The sequence below is a fragment of the Pyrenophora tritici-repentis genome, chromosome 1, assembly GCF_003171515.1.
Source record: "Pyrenophora tritici-repentis strain M4 chromosome 1, whole genome shotgun sequence".
NCBI classification, from domain to species: Eukaryota; Fungi; Ascomycota; class Dothideomycetes; order Pleosporales; family Pleosporaceae; genus Pyrenophora; species Pyrenophora tritici-repentis.
Genome location: NC_089390.1, coordinates 3030564 through 3048897, shown reverse-complemented (window position 1 = coordinate 3048897; position 18334 = coordinate 3030564). Strand labels below are relative to the sequence as shown.

General features: G+C 54.4%; 7 protein-coding genes across 7 annotated transcripts; 4 read left to right on the top strand and 3 right to left on the bottom strand.

Annotated features, from left to right (window-relative positions):
- Positions 1-82: 82 nt before the first annotated feature.
- PtrM4_012180 (TolA, Membrane protein involved in colicin uptake) lies at positions 83-1759 on the bottom strand (the record flags this gene model as incomplete). The annotated part of the gene is made up of 1 exon (XM_066103044.1): positions 83-1759. The coding sequence occupies one exon, from the start codon at positions 1757-1759 to the stop codon at positions 83-85; it is 1677 nt and encodes a 558-aa protein (XP_065965246.1).
- A 200-nt stretch (positions 1760-1959) lies between these two features.
- On the bottom strand, positions 1960-2343 carry PtrM4_012170 (uncharacterized protein; the record flags this gene model as incomplete). The annotated part of the gene is made up of 1 exon (XM_066103043.1): positions 1960-2343. The coding sequence occupies one exon, from the start codon at positions 2341-2343 to the stop codon at positions 1960-1962; it is 384 nt and encodes a 127-aa protein (XP_065965245.1).
- Positions 2344-3456: 1113 nt separating this feature from the next.
- On the top strand, positions 3457-7699 carry PtrM4_012160 (cell wall biogenesis protein phosphatase Ssd1; the record flags this gene model as incomplete). Its single annotated transcript, XM_066103042.1, has 6 exons — positions 3457-3556; positions 3613-3773; positions 3876-5302; positions 5353-7293; positions 7384-7608; positions 7660-7699. The coding sequence occupies 6 exons, from the start codon at positions 3457-3459 to the stop codon at positions 7697-7699; spliced, it is 3894 nt and encodes a 1297-aa protein (XP_065965244.1).
- Positions 7700-9309: 1610 nt separating this feature from the next.
- Positions 9310-10374, top strand: PtrM4_012150 (Ferritin-2 multi-domain protein; the record flags this gene model as incomplete). The annotated part of the gene is made up of 3 exons (XM_001931155.1): positions 9310-9509; positions 9561-10175; positions 10227-10374. 3 exons carry the CDS (start codon positions 9310-9312, stop codon positions 10372-10374), a joined length of 963 nt encoding a protein of 320 aa, XP_001931190.1.
- Positions 10375-11586: 1212 nt separating this feature from the next.
- PtrM4_012140 (MFS-1 multi-domain protein) lies at positions 11587-13248 on the top strand (the record flags this gene model as incomplete). Its single annotated transcript, XM_001931154.1, has 5 exons — positions 11587-11898; positions 11969-12221; positions 12273-12424; positions 12474-12830; positions 12907-13248. The coding sequence occupies 5 exons, from the start codon at positions 11587-11589 to the stop codon at positions 13246-13248; spliced, it is 1416 nt and encodes a 471-aa protein (XP_001931189.1).
- A 535-nt stretch (positions 13249-13783) lies between these two features.
- On the top strand, positions 13784-15031 carry PtrM4_012130 (SKB2, Casein kinase II, beta subunit; the record flags this gene model as incomplete). The annotated part of the gene is made up of 3 exons (XM_001931153.1): positions 13784-13840; positions 14253-14498; positions 14570-15031. 3 exons carry the CDS (start codon positions 13784-13786, stop codon positions 15029-15031), a joined length of 765 nt encoding a protein of 254 aa, XP_001931188.1.
- A 719-nt stretch (positions 15032-15750) lies between these two features.
- PtrM4_012120 (Trichoplein multi-domain protein) lies at positions 15751-17685 on the bottom strand (the record flags this gene model as incomplete). The annotated part of the gene is made up of 1 exon (XM_066103041.1): positions 15751-17685. The coding sequence occupies one exon, from the start codon at positions 17683-17685 to the stop codon at positions 15751-15753; it is 1935 nt and encodes a 644-aa protein (XP_065965243.1).
- Between the last annotated feature and the right edge of the window lie 649 nt (positions 17686-18334).

Below are 18334 nucleotides of genomic sequence, written 5' to 3'. Positions count from 1 at the left end.
AGCGCCAGCCCATGCAGATTGAGACAAAATTTGATAAAGAGAGAGATTTTCCAAGACTGTACATGTTCCAGAAAATTACCCCCTAGTCCAATGAGAAATTCTCTCTCTTCCAGCTCTCGCTCAACACAGCAATGGTGCTTGCGGCATCCTTGCAGCGGTCAGGTGCACGCATAGGGAGATCGATAACAGCGCGACGTAGTACTGCACGTGCGGGGACGCCGTAGAACTGGATGAACTTCTTGTGGTAGTCGCGAATCAAGCCGCTGAGGATAGCAAAGTGTCCAGGCCAGAGTTGGTCGGGTGGAGTATTGACGATGGAGGCAATAGCGCGCCAGTACTCGGAGATTGCTATCGCGGGCGTCTTGGATGCGAACGAGCGGAGCGACATGGAAGCATAGCCAGCGCCAATACCGCGCATGCGTTGAGCGTATGTCTCCGTTGTAGAATGGACCCGCCAGCCTAGCCGCAGCCGGCCTTCTTGGGTGTCCATTGTGCCGCGGATGCCAAAGAGAGGCGGGCAAGCCTTGTGCAGCTTGGCAAGCACAATATCAGTGAGAGGAACTCCATTCCACATGTACTTTTGGTCGCCAAACAGACTAGCTGCTATAAGACCAATCTCCTGGATGATGCGTCCATCGGGATTGGCAGCCTCCTTTTCAAACTGACCGATAAGGAACTTTTCAAAGCAGATCCAGACGTAGAGGAGGAAGGCGGGGTATGCAGCTTGGTTTTGGTTGGCTAGCTGAGGCAGCTGGTGTGAGACAATGTATTGGCGGATGTCAATCATGGGACCTGGGGTGTTCAAGGCGACATCGAAGCATTCTGTTCGGAGACGCTTGATGGCGGCGGTGCTGTCTGTTCGGTCAACGTTGATCTGACCTAGACGAGTGCGGAGAGCGCGTCTCGCATCGCCAACGGGGCCCTTGAGGGGCGAGGTGGGTTTCTTGTGCTCCTCCCAAAAGGCTTTGCGGAACTCCTTCATCCGCTGGTGCAGTTGAAGGTACTTGGCGTGGATCTGGTCGACATTGGCAGCGGGTGCCTGTCCAGGCTTTGGGGCTGCAGCTTGTGTGGGCGCAGCTGGCGCTTGCTGTGGCGCTTGCTGTGGCACTTGCTGTGGCACCTGTTGACGGGCCTTTTCTGCAGCCGCAGCCGCCTCGGCAGCTTTCCGACCCGCCTCCTCAGTCTCCTTCTTTTGGCGTTCAGCGGCGGCTTCTTGCTCTTTCCGAGCCTTGATGCGAGCATCAGCCTCCTGTAGCTTCTTCTGGTGCTCTGCAGCCTGACGGGCGGCTTCTTCTTCGCGTTGTCGGGCCTCGAGCGCTCTTCGCTGTGCCTCGGCTTGTTCGCGGGCTTTTTCCTGCTTCAGCCGCTCAATTTCCCTCTTCTGGTTCTCCTCATGGCGTAGACGGGCCTGCTCCTCTTCAAGGGCCTGGCGTTCAAGCTCGAGTTTGGCGCTGCGATAGACGCGTTCGTGCTCCTCGGCAGCATAGGCGAGTTGCTGCTGGTGCTGTTCGGCGCGCACAGCAGCAGCTTTGTCTAGCTTCTCGTTGAACTCACGGTCGGATATGGACAGACGGAGGTTGAATTCGAGGGCCAGCTTGTGTGCAGGACTGCCATAGGGATCGCGCGTCAAAGATTCTCGATGAGGACGAAGATTGCTTCGATTGGGCGAATGACGTGACGGAGATGTCTCAACCAAACTCGAGCTAAACGACGTGGACGTGTGCATGCTGGAGGACGAGGTGCCGGATCGGGCGGGCATGCTGGCGTTGGAGTGGTGCGCCAAATCGAAGGAATCGGCTGTTGAATTGTTGAAGAGGTGGTCGGTGAGCGCGTCAGTCAAAGAGATCGGAAGCTAACATTAGCAAATCGCCGGTGTCACGTGACTCCGCATATCCCTGTCGCCCCAGACATGTTGCCTCACTGCATGCGCGCTCGCGCTTTCACTGGTCGTCATGGTGGCTATTGCCCCAATGTGGTCAATGGGTTGGCAATGGCAGCAAACACGGCCCCGCGACGGTGCACAAGCTGAGACGGCTCCCAGGCCGGCAGTGGATACATGTATATGACCAGACGGTGGTCCATTTCACAAGTGCAAGTGCAAGCTTCGCGAGTGCGAGCGTGGTCGGTGCCGCAAGCTGGTGGGACTGCAGCCGCGACGTGATTCTCGTCATACCGGTACCCTGAGCATGTCTGTTTCATCGGCAGGTTACAACAGCCGCGCACACGTAGTACCCAGTCTGACTCGCTCGTGCCGTTTACTGAAAGCCCAAGTACATAATCTACTGCGATTGCAATTGTCGGGCGGACAGCTGTTTGCGGCACAGCCTGCAGGATATGCGGCATGACTAAGGTGCTGGGCCCACGACAGTGGATCAATACACTGTCCAAACCCTAACTACTCCGCTGCAACTCCTGAGGCTCCCGCGCGTGCGACAACGGCCGCCTTGTCCAGCTTGTCCAGCTTGGGGAGCACTCTTGGTGTATGAGGAAACGGATGCGGGTCTAGTACTGTCTTTGAAACATGCACACCTAGCCGTGATGCTTCATATAAGGGCCCACTGAGACATGGCACACAGGCACAGCCGCGGCGTTTGTATATATTTGCACTCACACCCGCAACGCCTGAGTCCACGACTGCCTGGCGCGCTCTTTTTTTTTGGCTTACAGTGCTTACAGCTCTTAATCGCTACTGTTTTATTCTATTGCTATTGTCTGCCGCACTGGTGCGCCTCGCCTCGTCTCGCCTCGCCTCTCGCTCTCGCAGGTGACGTACGTGTGCTCAGGCCTCGTTTGCGGACAAGCACAGCCGATCGCTTCCCTTTCGGACCATCTGGCCAAGTCCCGCCATAGCCATCACCACCATCCACCCATACGCTGACTGCCCTCTGGCTTTTCCCTCCTGCAAAACCTTCCTTCCTGCATCCTCGATCGCTCCCTCCTTCGCACCACTCTCTCCGCCCGCTTTTTGTTGGTATTGCCGACAACAACGACCCGCTCCAGGGAATCCGCGCTCCTTGACCTCGAGACCCTCCTTATCACAACCTCGCCCAGCCAACTTGACGTCTGTCTGGACACGACAATTCACCCACTGCTGACTTGCACACTATCCGCCTTGACCCATCGTCTACAGTCTACAAAGCATCGTCTTCACTCGCAAGCACTGTCTAAACCAGCACATCTACCCCAGCGTAAGTCATTTCCCCGCTAGCTCGTGAAAGAAGCACCACCATGCCGCCGCCGCCAACCCTGCATCATCTCCTGCCCACCCCGCTGCTTCGACAATCACCTCATGCATCATCTCGGCTCTTATACGCATCAACGGCACAAAGCTCACTGATGCCCTGCAGATAACTCGTCTCCCCCGGTGACCAATTCGTGTCCATCCGTCACTTCTCGGCCGGTACGGTACGACTGCACGCGGGCACAGCACCAACGGACACAACTCCATTACCTACCATGGATCAGCAACAAGGCCAGCAGGGCCCCATGGGTCCCGCCGGCCGTCGTTTGCACATTGCGCATCGCCGCAGTCCCTCCGAGCTGACACCACTGATGAGTACGTCGGCATACCTCGTACACTATGCTAAGCAATTGCTGACACAGCCCGTGTAGTGGAACAACTGGCCATTGCACAGCAGATCGAGGTCCTCCAGCAGCAACAGCAGCAGATTGCCGCCACACATCAGCAATATGTGAACATGGGCATGATCCAGCCGCAGCAGCAGCTCGGCAACTTCCAGATGCCAGGCCAGATGCCGAATGTCTCGCCCCAAGTCAACAACTACCAGTTCCCCCAGCAGATGCAGCAGATGCCACAACAGCAGCAGCACCTCGGCGTCCCCCAAGCTCAGCCCAACGCCCACCGCCGCAACCAGTCGGCCCATCCCAACGTCGGCATGGGCCCGCCTCCCGCTCCTTCCGCTGGTGCGTCTGGTTTCGGTGACTTTGGTGCACAACAGGGTGGTCAGAGCAGGGAAAATGTCAACCCCCGCGGTCGAGGTGGTGGCAGCGCTGGCGGCTCCGGACACACCCGCCGCCACTCACTCGCTCTCGCCGACGCAAAGAAGGCTGCTGAACAGGCCGAATCCAAGAGAAAGACTTCGGGCTTCCAGTTTCCTATTCCGGGCTCGACCGAGGGCAGCTCCAACCGCGACGCTAGTCCCAGTGGGCACAGTGCCTCCAACGACGGCGCCTCCGCTCGTGGTGGGCGAGGCGCTCACGGACGCAGCCAGAGCATGGCTGTAGGACGTGGCGGTGGGAGCGCTGGCCGTGGAGGACCTTCCTTTTCCTTCCCAGCTACGAACGAGAACCCTACCAACCAGAACGGTCAGCAACAAGACTTCCAGCGCCGTGGCAGCCAAGGTCATGGCCGAAGCCAGTCACGCAACTTTGAGGGCAACTGGAGACAGCCCCAGAACAACAACACGGCTCAGCAGCAGCAATCTACAGACACTCAGATCCAGAACATGGGCAGTTTCAACATGAATCAGACCGCCAATGCCGCTCCTTTCCAGCCTGGTCACCGCACTCGTGGATCGGTCAACCAGTCAGTTGGCTCTCTTGGCAACTTCCAATACGGCGGCCAGCCCCAGATGCAGATGCAATCACCTCAGGCACAGCTTCTACTGCAACAGCAAATGTTCGGTCAACCACTGAACCCTATGCAGATCGCTCATTTACAGGCACTCCAGGCCGCCCAGATGCAGGGCGGTGGCCTCGGTGCCAGCCAGCATGGCCCGCAGATGGGCGGCGGCATGCAACAACAGCAGCAACAGCGCAAGACTCTATTTACTCCTTACCTCCCACAGGCGACCCTGCCTGCTCTCCTCGGCGACGGCCAACTCGTTGCCGGTATTCTCCGCGTCAACAAGAAGAACCGTAGCGATGCTTACGTCACGACTACTGATCTTGACGCTGACATCTTCATCTGTGGTAGCAAAGACAGGAACCGAGCTCTGGAAGGAGACTTGGTTGCTGTCGAGCTCCTCGACGTTGACGAAGTATGGGGACAGAAGCGAGAGAAGGAAGAGAAGAAGAAGCGCAAGGACAACGCAGACCCTCGCGGTGGTAGTATTGCCGTGAATGATGCCACCACTCAACCTGAGACCGGCTCTGAGGGTGGTATTCGCCGACGCGGCAGTCTCCGCCAGCGACCCACGCAGAAGAAGAACGATGATGTTGAGGTTGAAGGACAGAGCTTGCTTCTGATGGAAGAAGAGGAAATCAACGATGAGTTGAAGCCTCTGTATGCAGGCCACATTGTTGCTGTCATCGAGCGTGTTGCTGGACAGATGTTCTCCGGGTAAGTCCTGACGATCAATCATCGCGAATCTCATACTAACAATGTTACAGATCTCTTGGACTTCTCCGTCCCAGCAGCCAAGCCACCAAGGAAAAACAGGAGGCAGAGCGTCAAGCTCGCGAAGGCAACTCGGGCCGATCACAGCCAGAGCGTCAGGACAAGCCCAAGATTGTGTGGTTCAAGCCGACCGACAAGCGTGTGCCATTGATCGCCATTCCTACCGAGCAAGCACCGCGCGATTTTGTCGAAAAGCACCAAGACTATGCCGACCGCATTTTTGTAGCATGTATCAAGAGATGGCCCATTACATCACTGCATCCTTTCGGTACGCTTGTCGAGCAGCTCGGAGTTATGGGTGACCTTAAGGTGGAAACCGATGCTCTCCTGCGCGACAACAACTTCGGTCCAGACGACTTCTCTGATGCTGTCATCAAGAACGTTGGCTTCGAAGACTGGTCAGTTGCTAAAGATGGCGAGGAGGCGCTGCAGAGCCGTCGTGACTTCCGAGACGAGGAGACCTTCACCATCGATCCCAATGGCAGCAAGGAGCTTGATGACGCTATCCACTTCAAGTACCTCGATGATGGCCGCGTTGAGATTGGCATCCACGTTGCCGATGTTGCTCACTTCATCAAGGCGAACTCACTAGTCGACCGCGAGGCCAAGAAGCGTGGCACTGCCGTCTACCTCATGAACCGCACGGTGAACATGCTACCACCCCGGCTGTCGAATGACGTCTGCTGCCTCAACCCCGGCGAGGAGCGTTACACCGTCAGTGTCGTTTTCAAGGTCGATCCTAACTCTGGTAAAATCTCCGAGGATGAAACCTGGGTCGGCAAAGCTGTGATCAAGAGCTCCGGAAAGCTGTCGTATGACGAGGTCGATACCGTTATCAGCGGTAACGACGGTCCAGTCTCGGCAGCCCGTGCTAAGGACATCAAGATGCTGCATCACATCTCTCAGAAATTCCGCCAGGCTCGCTTTGGCGATCGGTCTACTGACGTCAAGGCGCTGCGTCTCATGTACCAGCTTGATGACGAGAACGTCCCTGTCGAGCAAAACATCTTCGACTCTTCTCCTGCGCATGAGTGCATTGAAGAGCTCAGTCACCTCGCTAATGCCTTTGTTGCGAAGAAGCTCGCTGCCGGTCTGCCTGAAAAGGCACTCCTGCGTCGTCAACCACCACCCAATCCCCGTCGCCTGACGACGATTGCGGAGCGCATGGGTGCCATTGGTTACGAAATCGATACCGAGAGCAGTGGATCTCTTCAGAACAGCTTGTTTGAGGTTGAAGATGATGATATCCGAAAGGGTATGGAAACTTTGGTCATCAAGTCGATGCCTCGTGCCAAGTACTTCGTTGCTGGTAGGCTGCCTACGGAGCAGTACCCCCACTACGCCCTCAACCTTCCCCTGTACACTCATTTCACCAACCCATCCCGCCGCTACGCAGACATCATTGTGCACCGTCAGCTCGAAGCTGTCCTATCAAATGGTGCCATTGAGTTTACTGAAGACATTGAGGCCTTGGCCAAGACTGCCGAGATGTGCAATACCAAGAAGGACTCTGCTCATGCTGCCCAAGAGCAAAGTGTACATATCGAGGCCTGCCGCAAGATGGACAAAGTCAGACAAGAGCAGGGTGGTGACCTCATCGCAGAAGGAATCGTCCTTTGTGTATACGAGTCCGCCTTCGATGTGCTCATTCCGGAGTGGGGTTTCGAGAAGCGTGTGCACTGTGATCAGCTTCCTCTCAAGAAGGCCGAGTTCGACAAGAACAAGCGCCTCCTTGAGCTCTACTGGGAGAAGGGAGTTCCCTCGTCCAACTACATTCCCGAAGACGAGAGACCAAAGCATGGCTCGCTTCGATCAGCCAATGCTGCTGCTGCCGCACGTGAGGCTGAGGCGGCTAAGCAGCGTGCAAGAGAGCAGGAAGAGGCTCGACGTAGGCAGATGGATACTGGAACCATGTCGACCAACGAGGAGGCTGCGTTGTTTGACGATGACGACGATGACGACGCCAACGACCTCAACTCGAACATGGCTGGCGTCTCATTGAACCCTGATCGCCCGACCCAGAGCATGCCTCCATCGCCTAGCCGGCGCGACGGAGCTCCTCACCGTGTCAACTCGGACTCGAAGCTGGCCCAGAGTGCTGGTGAAGCTGCAGAGGCCAAGTTGACCAATAAGGAGAAATACTTGAGCTGGTTCACTCTCCGCGAACAGAACGGCGACTACATCCAGGATGTGCGAGAAATGACGCGCGTACCAGTCATCCTTAAGACGGATTTGACGAAGAGCCCTCCGTAAGTTGTTGTCGTGTCTACAGTCATGAATTCTACTAACAAGTCTTTCAGTTGTTTGACCATTCGGTCCCTCAACCCCTATGCCCTATAGGCGAAGCGCGTCTTTCGGCTCTGCTTCAGCATGTGAGAACCCCGGCGACTTCTGCTGGCTTGGTAGGGAAAATTGAATGGTGGATACATACTAGGTTGATGGAGGAAGAAGAAAATGAAAATCTGTGTATTGTTCATGTGTATGCGGCGGAATATGGGTAGCCGTGGTATATCATTGCAGCTCTTATACACAGTATTGGTTCTTAGTACTTTAATGTGTTGTCATCCTTGCAAGCGCCTTCTTGGTACACGGTTTCCGCCTTGGTGTGATCGTGACCTGTTCGCATTAACACTTGCTCCACAAATTTTGTTCATGCCTGGGTAAGGCTGCCTAAGGAGCCATCTCGGGTACCAGATTGACATATCTTGCATTCTCTCGTAACTCGTTCCCTTGGTAAGGATTGGCGTTTGAGGTGGAAACACGGACGTGATTGCCCAAAGGCATCACCTTTTGTTTTACTCGGCTGGCGGCTGAGTGCGCGATAGACTGCCGTAATCTGTGGATCCGCGGCATAGAGAGGTGCTCTCACCCTCTCCACCCTCGGATCTGCAACTTCCCATGCCCTGTTGTGGCTTGGGTGGGGAAGTTCCATGTACCTGCATTTGTTTCTTCATACCTAAAAAGCCGTTGAGGCCTGAGGCGTCAGGGGTGTTTGCCGAAATAGCAGTGGTTCTCCATAAGCTTGGCAACGTTGGCGGTTTTGGATCGCTGCGCCACGACCGAAGGCATCACTCCTCACCTTTCAACTGAGATTCTGCTCGTTTGACGCAGCACGTAAGCGCCCATTTTTATCTCTACAGCATACGTCTTGAAAATGACTGCAATAGCCACTAGCCACGACGGTCGAAAGTTTGTTTGTTGAAACGTTTCGCTCGAGGCCCGTTGTGCTGACCGGAAACACTCTCTACTGGAGATGTAAGGCTCGATTGCTTCAAGCCTCACTGCTTGAGCCACATACTGGTTGTGACCGGAAAGTTAGTATGCCGCCATTAATCGCCATGCGCTATTGTGCTCGCGAAATATTTTCTAGCGCGGCTCTGCTGTCTCCGCGCAAAAGTTGGTACTCGTCGAGTTTCATCACACTCTTTTCGTGTCGCAGAGCCCGGACCTGCTACATCCCACGCATCCAGCGCCAGCCCCATCGCAACTTGCCGGCCTGGCTCGGCGGTTGCTACGCTGTTGACGGGCAGTTCCCTGAAGATCAATGGGCCGACACGCCAAGCTACTGAAGCTTGAATGGTCACGAATCTGGTGAGGGAGCCGGTGCGTGGGCGGGATCCTGTAGTCTGCCACAAGCTCTACATCCGTTCTCCGGATACTGACATGGTGTCTCAGGTGTGACCTAGGAGCTGCCGCTGCTTGTATAAGGTCCATTGGCCGCCCACCTTGTTTCCATACTCGTTTTCTGTTGTATCATCCTCGGCGAGCTTCTTCTACCTTCCTCCGTACTTAATACCCAAACCACATTCCTTACGGTTTTCTCTTCTCAGTCCCTGGTTGGACCTTAGACAAATATTTTAATAATCGAATTCAAAGCGAGTCTTTGCTGGTGGTCCTTCATTACCTATTTGTCTCCCTCAACAACAGATCAACAACCTTAATTCAACAACATGCGTAGCGTATCAACAATCCTCATGGGCCTCGTTGCCCTGGCTGCTGCCGCCCCCATGCCTTCAGCATCCATGTCCATGTCTGCCAAGCCAGCTACCATCACTGAGAGCGCAGTAGCAGCATCAGGTGCGCCGGCTGCCGCGGCTGCCTCACCAGCGGCACCAGCAGGAATGCTGAGTGATACCGATATCCTCAACTTGTAAGTATAGTCTTGTGCTTATCTATAACGATCAGTAGCTGACAGCAACAGTGCCCTCACCGCCGAGCATCTCGAGTCGGAATTCTACAAGCAGGGTTTCGCCAAGTTCTCCATGTCTGACTTCATGGCTCTCGGTCTTTCTGCTGGCCAAGTCAAGTCCTTGATGGGTGTTGGTCAGACTGAGGCTACTCACGTCACCACCCTCCAATCCGCTATCGCCGGAGCTGGCGCAAAGCCCGTCGAGCCTTGCCAGTACAACTTCGACGCTGCTCTCATGAGCGCGAAGTCCATGGTTGCGACTGCCCGTGTTCTCGAGGCTGTTGGTGTCTCCGCCTACCTCGGTGCCGCACCGCTTGTCAACTCTTCCGACGTCCTCTCCGCCGCTGCCTCCATCGTCACCGTTGAGGCCCGTCACCAGGCTTTCATCCGTATCGCATCCGGCGCTGAGCCCGTCCCTGCCGCTTTCGACGTTGCCCTTGGACCCCGTGCCGTCTTCACCCTTGCCGCTGCCTTCATCAAGTCGTGCCCCACCGGCTCCAACCTCAACATCCAGGCTTTCCCTGCCATCGCGCTCCAGAACCCCGAGAAGGCTACCGTTGGCCAGAACCTCAAGCTCGCTGACCCTGCTCAGCCCGCAGGTGCATCTTTCTGCGCTTTCGTCGGACCGTAAGTCACATCATCCAGATGCACACTTGAACATATACTAACGCATTACAGTGGTGGCAACCAGTTCACTCCCATCACCGACGGCAACTGTATGGTTCCCCAGGGCCTCATGGGTGAGGTCTACATGATGATCACCAAGAGCAAGTCCATTGCCGATGCCGAGGTCCTTGCCGGCCCTTCCGTCATCCAGCCTTCATAGATGCTTTCTCTAGCATGAGAAGATCGGAACGCATTGTCTTCCATTTCATTTTTTATCAAGACACGAGCGAACGACTAGAGCGAGTGAGCGAGCGAGCGAGCAAAGCAGGAGCCAGACGCGACTGTAGAAGCGAGCATGTGTATATGGACGGTTTGCCTTTCTCCACAGTCGTTGAATACAAGCGTTGATCTCAAGAAATCCTTTTTTTTTAAACATTGTCAGAGTTTTTTTCATTTATCCCATGTCCAGAATTTTTCACGTTCTTTTTTCACGATTGTACTTTTGTTGTGGGGAAAAGTTGCGGTTTGTCATGGCACTGTTAGCAACAACAGATACCCCATCAGCGTGGTTCGGTGCAGCGAGATTCCGGGAATCCCTCACGCGTTAAGGCGGATAATGGTAGTAGCAGAAGTTATAGCATGAAATGAGGACATTAACGATTCCCATGACCACGATTCTCCTTTCTGAGACGTTTGGTATGCAGGGCGCGACGCCGCGACGCACAGTGATGACAAGAGGACTTGGGGCTTCCTTGCGACAGTTGGCTGGCTTAGCGATTGCATTGCGGACGGTTAGGGTTTCATCTCGCAATTCATCGATACATTGGGTTAGGCTTGCGGCTAGGGCTGTTGCATCTGATTCAGTCATTGGCGTCAACTGCAACCGTTCGTCGGTTATGCGGAAGTGGCTGTCAAAGATCTAGGTATACTAGATTCGGGATATTATATATACCTTTGATCTTGCGGCAATGGTGTGGTGTTGATGGACGAACAACTACTTAGATGTCGGACCGACGAGACACACGGGGAAGCACGGCCCGCAACCTTGAACGTCAGCGCCCACCGAAGTTTAGCCACTCGCTTCTTGGATTCCCGTTCGGGGTAAAGCCGCTGGAGATCTCGCTTGCCCCGCAAAGACGCAGGTGCTAGAGGATGATGGCCAAGATACGCCCAACAACAGCAATCTCGCATTTTCCGCCACTTTTCCGCTGGTCATCGGCGAGTTCATAGTGTTGGGCTAGCCATAAGAGATGTGAAAGTACACCGCTGTACCCTTCTCAAAAGCATCATCCACGGTCTTTGGAGATACTTAACACCTTGGGGTAGCGCAACTTCGTTGAGTGTTCACTTCTCCAACTGAGTTTCCACCTCCACCTCCACACTTGTGTACAATCAATTGGCAAACCTCCACCCCTCATCCACCACAAGAACAATGTTTCAGCATAATGGCAACTCATCGACCTGTGTCGAGCAGCCCATTGAACTCCAGGATGTCTCCAATCATCTTAGCAAACCGCAAGATGCCAACGTCGCTGGCTCATACACTGGTCTGCGGCTCTCCGATACCAAGGGTGCCCGGGAAAGCGATCCAGTAGAGAATCTGCCGTCTCCAACTACGCAGGCAGCAGAGAAGCTCGAAAGATGGAACCATCCACGGTCAAATCTGTTTCGGACCATGGCAGCGTTTTGGAGCTTCGTGGTCATGGGGAGTAATGATGCTGCTTACGGAGCGTTGATTCCTTATGTACGTCCCCATATTTTGTACTTGTCATGAGGTAATCCCTTGGGATGTCAAAAGACTAATGTCTGTATAGCTGCAAGAGTACTACCATCTCACATTCGTAGTGATATCACTTGTTTTCCTGTCACCGCTAGTTGGATACACGGCTTCTGCTCTACTGAACAACACAATCCATCTGAAGTTTGGCCAAAGAGGTGTTGCCATTATTGCGCCGAGCTGCCATCTTATCGCGTATATTGTCATAGCAGTGCATCCTCCGTATCCTGTGCTGGTCGTCATCTTCATGCTGGCTGGGTTTGGCAACGGACTCGCTGATGCTGCGTGGAGTAAGTTCTACTGACTGTTTGGTTTCGAAAACGTTTGCTAATCCAACCCAGACGCATGGATCGGTAACATGGCCAATCCGAACGAGGTATTGGGTTTCTTACACGCATTTTATGGGCTTGGAGCTGTCCTCTCACCGTTGATTGCCACGACGATGATCACAAAAGGGAGTAAGCTGCCGTGGTATACCTTCTACTATGTCATGGTACGTTCTATAGTGCCTCCCCATTTCAGCTTTGGTTAATAGCGTACAGATTGCCATGGCTGTTATCGAACTGGCAACCTCCGTAACTGCTTTCTGGCGCGAGACGGGAGCAGTGTTCCTTGCCGCTAATCCTCGTACGAACAACACCAAGGACAACCGTATGAAGGAAGCCCTTGTTCGTCTACCTAATGCGCGAGTCACCTGGCTCTGTGCGTTATTCCTGCTCGGCTACGTCGGTATCGAGGTCGCGCTTGGTGGATGGATTGTCAAGTTCATGCTTGAGGTCCGTGATGGCGAGGACTTTGCTAGTGGTATGACTGCAACAGGATTCTGGATGGGCATCACTGTGGGAAGAATCATTCTGGGTTTTGTTACTCCGAGACTTGGGGAGAAGTTAGCTATTGCTGTAAGTTTCTTTCCCTCAATTGCTTGCTACCCAAATATACACAGTGTGAGTCTACAAGTCTAACTCGAATCCGTAGATCTACCTCCCACTCACAATGGCCCTGGAACTGATTTTCTGGCTCGTCCCCCAGTTCTACGTTTCGGCCGTTGCAGTCAGTTTTCAAGGCTTTTTCCTCGGGCCCCTCTTCCCTGCCGCCGTTGTCGCTGCTACTAAGCTTCTTCCGCGCCACCTGCACGTCAGCGCCATTGGCTTCGCAGCAGCTTTTGGCGGAAGTGGAGCAGCCATTTTCCCGTTTGCAGTAGGAGCTATTGCGCAGGCCAAAGGTGTACAGGTATTGCAGCCAATCATCTTGGCACTTTTGGGCGTGATCTTGGGCTTATGGTTGTGTTTGCCTAGAATTCACAAGAAGCAAGAGTGAACGGGAAAGGACATGGATGTTTTGCCAATAAGAGAAGATGAATGTTTGCTGAAGCATTTTGGGGAGTGAGATTGCGTTTTAGGTATACGGGGATCTCGTCAGTGAAATGGCGCAATTGAACCTATACTTACGGCCTTTGAGTGCTTGGTGTTTACAGCCCTCGACCTGTGATATCTATGCTCATATCTGTCCTCCTCTGCAACATACAAAACGCGCCTGAGATGATTCTATTAGGCCCTGTAGCATATATATGGAGGAGAACAAACACCACACGTAGGAAGAACCGTGTAGTGGGCCGAGTCTGGCCTCGTGTTGCAGTCGCTGGGCCAAACGCTAGCGCCGTCGGAGCGGAGAAACAAGGTGGGATGCAACTCCCATCCCACTTGGCGGGCGCGCATTTCACTCCGCAACCGCGTCCCGGACCGTGCTCGCGCCTGCTTGCATCGCCCCACCTCGTCGGTGGTCGCAACCTATACACACGACACACATACGTCCAAATCGTTAGGAGCTCGCCCCTGCCGTGAGCAAGCGCAACATGGACGACTTTAACAGTGAGACGGATAGTGACTACACAAGCTACTGGCGAGACTGGGTAGGTACCTCATCTTTCTGCCCTTCCATCACATAATTATAGCAATACTCGTTACAACAAGACTTGCTACCATAGCTTGGGTATTGCACGATATACTTCGCCCATCATGGTTGTCTGGTACAATCCAACTGCAGGCGAAAAGTGGCTCTTCTCGTGGTATAGACTGTCGGCCCTTCACTACCTGTCGCATCTGACCATGCGCTAGTCCGGAATGCGGTCGCCAGGACTATATCTCAGCATACATGTGTCGCCATGAAGATGCTGATGAGTACGGCGACATCACTCATTATGCTTGGAAGCCGTCCATGGTCCTGAACAGTCTGTGGTGGCACGAGTCGTGGCCGGAGTGGCAGGCACCACCAAGCGTAGACATAACGAACATGCACATGATCAGAAGCTAACACATCTATAGTTTATATCATCGCGCGGAAACGAATACTTCTGCGAGATTGACGAAGAATACCTCACCGACCGGTTCAACTTGACGGGCCTCAACACGGAAGTCCAGTACTACCAATATGCACTCGACCTTGTAACGGATGTCTTCGACTTTGACTGCGACGATGATATGCGCGAGCAGATTGAAAAGTCGGCACGGCACCTATATGGTTTGGTACACGCTCGATACATTGTCACAACTAGGGGTCTAGCAAAGATGGTACGCATACAACCTCGTCAATGAGATTCCTATGCCAGTAAACAACAAACTAACAACATCATCTTCAACAGCTCGAGAAGTTCAAGAAGTCTGATTTCGGAAAATGCCCCCGCGTCATGTGTGAATCCCAACCGTTGCTGCCCATGGGCCAATCCGACGTGCCCAACGCCTCGCCCGTAAAACTCTACTGCGCCCGCTGCGAAGACCTCTACAACCCTAAATCCTCGCGCCATGCCGTAATAGACGGAGCGTACTTTGGCACCTCGTTCCATAATATCCTCTTCCAAGTCTACCCCGCGGTACTCCCGCCAAAGTCCCAACGACGATACGAGCCTCGCGTCTTCGGCTTCAAGGTACACTCTGCGGCGGCGCTGGCTCGTTGGCAGGCGGACAAGAAGGACGAGATGAAGGACAGGCTGAAGAAGTTGAACATGGAGACGGGGTTTGAGGAAGAGGATGAAGAGCTGGAGGATGACGATGAAGACGATATGGAACTCCAGGAAGGAGTCGAGGGAGCGGCTGCACAGCTGTGACAGTTGGGCCTGTAACGGCCTTTTACGATGATATAGACAACGGGGAGCAGCCGAGGAGAGTGTCCAACTGGGTTGCAAATCCATCAGAGCATCCTTGGAGACTAGCATGGTTTGGCGATAGGCGTCATGGCTGGGGGTTTACGCAGAACCTCATATACCAAGGGCAGTTAAGTATCTCACACCCTTCTGATGACGACGATGCAGCGTAATATTTGTGAGAAGGAAAATACATGTTGTTTCAATTCGCTAAGCTACATAAAAATTTGAAGTGGGGTATCTATCTCATCCTGAACGTTTCAATCAGCCTAATCCAATCCGTGTAGCATACCCAGGAAATCACTCGAGTACACGAGACTCTAACCACCCATTTTCCTTTCCTGCTTTCCCCTTTCCCCCTCCTTTTTCCAAATGCTTGAGTATCCAGACCCAGGGGTTTATTACAAGAATTGATAAATGACTGATGGAAAAGTGATGGAAAAGAATAAACAGGACATATCCGAAATGAAGACATTAAAGTCAAAAGCACGGATGAATGAATGAATGAATGGGCAAAGAACCAAGACCCAACGCCGCGCAATGCAAGTGCGAGCAAGATGAAGAAGAAGAACAAGTTTCCAACCCAAAAGCAAAAAAGCAAAAAGCAAAAACAATACATCATCACCATCGCAAACCATGAGCACATTTCAATCATACTTGACCAAAGGGGGGACTGGGCTTACTCAGAAACCGGCAATCTTCTTGAACCAACTTCCTCTCTTTGCCGTTGCAGCAGTGCCTTCGACTGCTGGCCTGCCGTCCCACGTACGGACAGGCGCCTCTTCATACGCGGGCGCATACGTCGCCCGCCTCGACGCTCGCTTCCTCTCTCGGTCTTCATCGCCCGTCTTCGCGGTCACGAATTCGCTCGCTCGGCGACTGTGCTTATGCGTTTTGTCGCGCTCACGCTCACGCTCTTCAGTCTTGCGACGCTCCGCACGCTCCTTGTCGCGCTTAGGGCCCTTGCGTCCAGCGATGCGTAGGCGGATGTCTTCGTCCTGAGACGGCGTCTCTTCATCGTCTGGTATCTCGCGTGTGCCCGGGGCTGGATCCAAGACTGTCTCCGAGATGGGTGGAGGCAGTGGTGGCTCGTTGGAGAGAGACTCGACCCACGATGACGTCTTATCGCCACTCTTGTTGTTGAGGTATGGCATGTTTTCTTCTTCCCGAGCCGCCTGGCGTGAGCTACGATGCTTGGACCGTGTAGCGCCGTTGCGCTCGTCGAAGTAGTCGGTGATGGGCTCAGCGGGGACCGGGACTGGGTACTCAGAGTTGCGTCTAGCGGCACGACGTTCTTCGTGACGGCGGCGACGATCTGCTTCTTCGTCCTGGTGCGATCTACGACGTTCGCTCTTCGGGCGTGCAGCGTCACGGTCCTTCTCTTTGCGGCGCGAAGAGCGGTGTTCGCGGTCTTTGTCCTCGACTGGAGCCTTGCCTCGTGCCTTTCGTCGCTCCTCTTTCTCAGCGATGCGACGCAGTTGTTCTTCGGCCTCTTGGTTGCGACGCTCCAACTCGGCCATCTGGCGAGCCTTCTTCTCTGCTAGAGTCGCACGCTCATTTTCGCGCTCACGTTCACGGCGACGCTCAGCCTTGGCCTCTGCCTCTTCAAGTTCAGCACGACGAGATCCTTTCTCTGCGTCGCGCTTGGCCCTGCGCTCAGCCCGCCGTGCCTCCTTCTCGGCATCATAGTCGGTGCTGCCATTAGCCCCACCGTTGGCGCCAGACATCATGACATCTTCCCCATGTCGCAAACTGCGGCGCTCGTGTCGAAGTCGCTTCGCTTCGTCTTCTGTCATACCACCGCGCGTCGTCGATCGTTTACGACGTTTGCGCTCGTCCTCGGTCTCGTAAGCAGTGCGACGACGCTCTCGAGGTGCCTCTTCTGGTGCTGCCTTCTTGCGACCAAGTCCGAACATGCCTTTGAAGCCTTTTACAGCAGCAGCAGTGCCTGCGACGCCAGCAAGGGTACCCATGGCATCAGAGTTGCCTCGCGCGCGACGTGGTCGTTCGCGCTCTCGTTCTCTTTCCCGGCGAGGTCGTTCAGCCTCAGCTGGGGCCGCATCCACGTCCATGGAGTCTACGATGATAGGATCGTCGGCGCTAGGCGGCGCAGTCAAGGGTTCAAGTTGTTGCGCTGAGTCACGCTTGGATTTGCGACGCGATGGCTCTGGTCGGATTTCCGGAGGAGGAGACTCATCGTAAAGGTCTTGCTCATCGTCTATGGGATAAGGGTCTGGAACAGCTGCCTTGTGATTAGCTCTGTGTGATTGCTTACGGCTGCGGTGGCCAATAGGCGCATCGTCATGGGCGGGGAACGGCTCACCTCTGCTTCTGCCCTTGTCCCTTGTATCCCTAGTACTTGTTCTGCGCGATGAGCTCTTCACACCCATGACCCTTACTGCTTTCGAAGACATCTTTGCATCTGTGTCTGTCTGTGGTGGTGACATCATAGCAGCATCGTGATCGACGGAAGGTCGACGCGACGTTGCCTTTTGAGTTGTAGAGGCGCGATATGACTTGGAGCGGATTGGTGGGGCAGCTGCGGCAACACCAAACATAGAACCCAGCCCTGTAGAGGCGCGGGCTGTCTTGGAGCGTGACACTATTGGCTTTGACATCTTGTCAGATCCTGAAGAGCGTGATTTGGCATCACCCTGGTCCCTGGTTGATGATGTCCGCGTTGGTTTGGTGCGGATGGCAGCTGCACCGCTTGCACCTTCCTCACCACCAGATCTTGTCCTTGTCTTGGGTTTGGTAGCACCTGCACCAAAAATACCCCACGAACCCCCTGAAGGACCACTGCGACCTGCTTTGCGTGCTTTTCTAGGTGACTCTGTCTTGGGCTCTGGAGGTGGCGTAGGAGGCTTTGGGGGTGCCTCATCTTCGTCTTCGGGAGCAGGCTCGTCTTCCTCTGGCACATCCGCTTCCTCGAGCGCTTCCTCTTCAATGGGCTCTATCTCTGCTTCCGGCTCTGGCTCTGGTTCAGGCTCAGGCTCAGGTTCAGATTCCGGCTCTGGTGGGGGTGGAGGCGGCGGTGGTGCTCTCGTCTTGCTGCTCTTCTTGGACTTTCTGTGTTTTTTCTCAGAGATCACAATAACAGGTTCGGGTACGGGCTCAGGTTCAGGTTCAGGTTCAGGTTCAGGTTCAGGTTCAGGTTCTGGCTCTGGCTCTGGCTCTGGCTCATCTTCGACGATAGGCTCTGGCTCTGGTTCCGGTTCGAGCTCCGGTTCGGGCTCTGGTTCCAACTCAGGCTCCGGGGGCGGTGGA